At 40.9% G+C, this 6,000-nt stretch overlaps 1 protein-coding gene across 1 annotated transcript in view; it reads left to right on the top strand.

Moving 5' to 3' along the window:
* The window catches only part of LOC147010848 (transmembrane protein 132E-like), a 611,930-nt gene that overhangs the window by 467,668 nt on the left and 138,262 nt on the right, over positions 1-6,000 (top strand). Inside the window, exon 5 of the mRNA XM_085859633.1 lies at positions 4,849-4,992. Within this exon, the coding sequence (XP_085715759.1) occupies positions 4,849-4,992 (144 nt within the window). The remainder of the gene's footprint in view (positions 1-4,848; positions 4,993-6,000) is intronic.

Here is a 6,000-nt window from a genome sequence, read left to right as displayed (position 1 = left end):
TATATGCACATTATGTGTGACATATTACACGTTATATACACACATAATGTGTGACATATTACACTTGTTATATACACACATTATGCGTGACATATTACACGTTATATACACACGTTATGCCTGATATATTGCACGTTATATACACACATTATGCGTGACATATTACACTTGTTATATACGCACATTATGTGTGACATATTACACATGTTATATATGCACATTATGTGTGACATATTACACATGTTATATATGCACATTATGTGTGACATATTACACTTGTTATATACGCACATTATGTGTGACATATTACACGTTATATACGCACATTATGCGTGACATATTACACGTTATATACGCACATTATGCGTTACATATTACACGTTATATACGCACATTATGCCTGACATATTACACGTTATATACACACATTATGCGTGACATATTACACGTTATATACACACATTATGTGTGACATATTACACATGTTATATACGCACATTATGTGTGACATATTACACTTGTTATATACACACATTATGCGTGACATATTGCTCAAGTTATGGACACATATTATGTGGGGCATGTTATGCAAATTACACACACACACACACACACACACACACACACACACACACACACACACACACACACACACACACACACACACACACACACACACACACACACTCACACTCACACCTTGAGACCTGTGAGGGCTCCCTTCCACCTTTTGAAACCCGCATTTAAAAATGACAACTAAGGGCCCTGTCACACCTTGACGTTTTCGCCAGCATATGGCAAGGTCTCAAAATGTATGTAAAACGCTGGCGTACGCTGAACTATTGATGTTTTTTTAAAGTTTTGGGCGTATAATAACGTGTTGGACGAATGCATAACTTATTAGTAACGTACACAGAACGTTTCAATCACATATAGATAACTTATACCAACGAATGCTGAGCGTGTTGTCGCTGATTACAACCTATGCCCAACGATAGTCTAACTTATGCATAGCGCGGCAGCGTATCGCGACAATCACGTGGCGTAGGCTATTAAACAACAACCACACAGGCTGTTCCTTCGCTCTCGCGTGCCCGTACGTGCGTGGCCTTATGTGCAAAAAAAAACTTTCAAACAACCAGACAGGCCGTTCCTTCTCTGTCCTAAATGACGACTGGATTGGGGCATTGTGTTTAAGAAAATCGAGAAAGAAAGAATACAGTCAGTCGATAAATCAAGAAAAAAAAATCGAGAAAGAATACAGTAATCGTCACTGACTGGATTGGGGCATTGTGTTTAAGAAAATCGAGAAAGAATACAGTACTCATCACTATCCGGAAGTTTGCATATCGCAGTTATGATTATTCACAATATAGTTTTAATGGCCAATTATTCAATTTGCGGCAACGTATTTTGCCTTTTCGCAAGGAAAATTATGGAGAGGTGAGGAGAGGAGAGGAGAGGAGAGGAGAGGAGAGGAGAGGAGAGGAGAGGAGAGTAAAAACCCGTAATGGCGAACGTGGCTGAGTTTCTCTTCACCATCGACCACGGCTACGCAGCAACACTTCCTGTCATTAGTTGATATAAAATGGCCACAGCAACGGTTCCTGTCATTGGTTGGTAAATAAATGGCCATAACTTGGGAAGCACTTGTCCGATTAATATCAAACCTTGAAAAGGCACATCCTCAGGTCCCCAGCAATATATCTGGCAAGTTTCAATTAGATCGGACCAGCGTTTGTCAAGAAACAGTGGTCACAGACACACACACACACACACACACACACACACACACACACACACACACACACACACACACACACACACACACACACACACACACACACACACACACACATACACACACACACACACACACACAGATTGCTGGAATTATAGATAGATTATGTTATAACCGCACTAGAAATCGAAGTGTTAACATCACCGTCATACCGAAGAAAAAAAAAAAACAAAAAAAAAAACAAGGAGTCTGGAACACTGACGCGAACCATTACCTTGACATGTTTCGACTTATGAGTAATGTACAAGTAACGTGTGTCGACGTGTGTCAACGATCTCGAAACGTGCCTACAACACGTTACTCATAGGTTAGAAATAAGTTTCGGGTACACTAAACATTACCTCGACGTTTTTCGACTTATGAGTAACTTACAAGTAACGTGTGTCGACGTGTGTCAACGATCGCGTGACGTGCCTACAACTTATTGCCAGCATTATGCGGAACGTGTGAGTCATACGCTGGCATACGTCGGGAAATTTCAAGCATGGAAAATTTGTCTAACACCTCGGCGTACTAAGACGTATGCCAGCATACTACGACGTATGCCAGCGTGCTCTTAATGTATACAAACTTACCCATAACGTATTCGATGTGTGCCAGCGTTTTAGCCAAATTTGCATACATCAGGCATACGCAGGCTAAATCGTCAAGGTGTGACAGGGCCTTAACAACACGCACACAGACAAACACAGCTGTTGATTTTAGTGGAAGCAACTTCCTGGAACACACTAGGTGCCCATGCTGCCATCTAATTGAAGGGATTTTCTCTCCAAAGTCAGAACTGAGATATATCTCTTTCACAAGCGATTACATCCAACAGGGTTTATTCGTACTCTATTCTCTAAATGCTGAACCTTAAGTGAGGAAGCAGTACATGCCATTTTTAATGTCTTTGGTATTTATCGGCTCAAGCTTTGAATTGAACCGATGACCTTCTAGAATCAAAGCAGGCACATTAACCACCATTCCATTAAGACTGGTACTTCACCTGCTGATTCTATTGTGTAGTTGAAACATTGTGAGACTTCTTAAAACTAAGTTTTATGAATTAACAGTGGGGCTGGCAGGATAGTCGAGAAGTATACATACTCCCCTCTGAGCTTTCTTCCCTCAGTTTGAATCCCGACTCAGCTAAAAATTGTCATCTTGGTGTTTTTCATGCAGGGCGATATCTCAATGTGTTTGGCATCCATCTGCAAACACTGATAATTGGTGTCTTTTGTCCCATAGTGTATTTCACAAAAAGTAGACAAGTTTTATCCAGCATACTGAACAAATGATAAATTCTTGCCCAAAACATCGGGTAACAAATGGCCCAGTCTTCTTGAATATCCCTCGATACCAGGTTACACCGCTTGCTATCTCTTCTAGTTGTCAGGGCTGCAGTTCCTACTTCGTAAATGAACACGTTCCCAGGTTGTTCACATATCACATCTGAACAGCCATATTTTATTTTGAAGGGTACTCGTGATGACAATGATAATGATAATGATGATGATTACAAATAGATGTGCACACATGATCGCATTGAGTGGAAGAAGACAAAAGTGTGAACACAAGTGATCTCCAAAATGAATGTTTGAAGTGCAACATCGTTCACATGGAGCAAAATACTTGGTATTCTCCATTGAAACACCAAGTACAGCAAGGATGATTAAAAAATCAGAGCAACAACCACTGGCCATTAATGTAACACATCTGAAATTAAAGGGCAATTATTTCATTTTACAAACTGCTTCAGCTGAACAATTTCTGCAAAAAAGACCCCACAAAAAATCCTGATCATGAAACCCCCCACAGAATACACTAACCATGAGACCTCCGTCCCCCTTCCCCTTTGCAATATACTCCTTTTCGGGGAGAACACGAAATACGAATACCTTGCTGGGCTACAAGTTCACAGATTTCTGCCACCCAAGTGGTACATTAGTCACCCTATTGGCAAAAAGGAAGCAAATCAGTTTGAAAGCTAACGTTAGAGTTGATTTATTTACTCCATTATACTCATTAAAAATAGGTCATTACTTGTTTGAGGGAAGCTGGAGGGCCCTGTATGATTGTCCAATTTCCCATTTTTCAAGCTGGAGCTTAAAATGGCTGAAAATAAGATGCAACTTAGTTAATACAAGGAGTATTACTTGAAGTTTTGTTGAGAATATAAAATTAATTTGAAGTTTTTGTAGCATATCATGATGCCCACGCCGAATCATGGAGGTCATGGTGAATCATGGAGGTCATGGCGAATCATGGTTTATCACGCCACGTCATGAAGGTCATGACAGTCACACTGAATCATGGAGGTCACGACGAGTCATGGTTTATCATGCCAAGTCATGAAGGTCATGACAGTCACACTGAATCATGGCGCACACATCAAATCATGGCAATCACGTAAAATTTTAGTCAGATGCTGACTCTTTTTATTGACCATTTGCTTGATAGAAAGCAAATATGTATGTTTGATATACAATATCAAGACTCATTAAAGAATGATCTCATGAAGGTAAAATGGCAACAAACTGACAGAGACGATAGTGTGACACAAACAAGGGAATGAATGATCAGAAAAAGAGTAGAGAGCAGCGTGGAAGGAAACCAACCAATGTGCATTAGGTAGGAGTATTCTGTTAAGTAGGGTTAATGGGGGTAGAAAATATTGTGGGTACGTGTAGGTACTGACATGAGATGGTGGTGCACCGCCTGCTAGAACTGCTGGAGTGATTTGATGGTCCAAAGATGGCAGTTCCACAAATGTGATAAAAGATGTTTGACTGCAAAAGTTCAGCTTACTGAACTCAGTTCAGCAGATGGCCAACTGCAAGAAATATGAGCAAGACAGTTTGGTTTTATTACAATTTGTCAACAACCATTTTATCTTTGTCTGGCAAAAACAACCAAGTTTTTACGTGTTCAAATCTAACACCAAACAATTTGAGGTCAGACTCATTTTTTTTAGCTCTCTATTGATACATATATTGACTTGTATTGCTTCTACCATTCTGATAGCCCTCGACTGTGTGTTGTCTGTGTTTTGATGCTGCTTGCAGGCTGAAGAGCTTTTAAACACTGCGGTGCTGACCGGTAAGCTTGTAACTGTACCAATCCGTCTGGTGAGCATCGCGGCGAGTGGGACCATCGCTGACGTGTCTTCCCTTGCTGAATGCCACTCGTGGGATGAACAGGTTATTAAGGTATTCATTGACTTGAATTGCTGTGGTGCTCAGGGTTTGTTTCGACAAACTGATTTAATCAGTTTGTTGTTCGTTGATGTTCGAACACTCGGCATACAAGAGGTCAAGAGTTTGAATCTGGCAAAAGGCAGCAGTGTTTCAGGTTATAATTCAGAATTTTTGCAAATTGAGTTGGTCTTTATGATTGAATGTTTTGAATCGAGGTTCAGGGATTTAAATCAAACTTGGTACAAGTATATATAATGATGTAATGATGTGGGTGGAAGCATATCTGGCGACGTTGCAACGTTGAAGAGTGCCCTTCTAGTTGTCGACATGTTTAAAGGTTGAACACGCTATAGCATTATCTGTTTGACCATGGGGAGAAGGGCTTTACTTGGCTTTCATCAGGGTAAATGAGATATCAAATGGGGAAAAACTCTCCCTTTATTGCTTCTTCCTCAGTTCTGTTAACGTTGAAACAACTCAAAAAATTCATTATTTGTTCATCACAAATATATTGTTAGATTGGTGGGGGTACAAATTAGGTAGCATGTGCTCGCGTCAATGAGAACATTTTTTGTAAACAGGCACCCATTTGAGTGAAGTTGTCCTGTTCTTATTTATGTGGTGGGGGTGGTTTACTTGACATTGTCATGAGATAGGAAAGTGTATTTTGTGTGTGTAAAACCAGACAAGGCACCCAGGTAAGGCAGGGGAGGGTCCATTTGGATATGTCTTGGTTTGTGTTTGGGCCGATAAACCCTCCTCACGGCTCCTGAAGGACCCCCGAAGATGTGCTGCCTTCCGAGCACTGCAAGGTGTCATGTTATTGCTTCGGGCCGTGCCGGTGGCAACACCCCTTCGATATGATGTCGATACGGCAGCAACAACGTATCCCATTGTTGGCCGGTGCCGAGAGATTAGCAAGGAATGTTTGAAAGCGTGGTGCGTGGCCATGTAAGAGGTGTTAAAAGCCAAACAAAGATTTGTTCGCTCTCTTTGCTCTTTCCCTCTTGGCTCTTCCCA

The sequence above is a fragment of the Eptatretus burgeri genome, chromosome 16 (assembly GCF_056783735.1).
Source record: "Eptatretus burgeri isolate ZD-2024b chromosome 16, Ebu_testis_v1, whole genome shotgun sequence".
NCBI lineage: Eukaryota > Metazoa > Chordata > Myxini > Myxiniformes > Myxinidae > Eptatretus > Eptatretus burgeri.
Note: the sequence above shows the minus strand (reverse complement) of the source record. Positions and strands in the feature narration are given on the sequence as shown.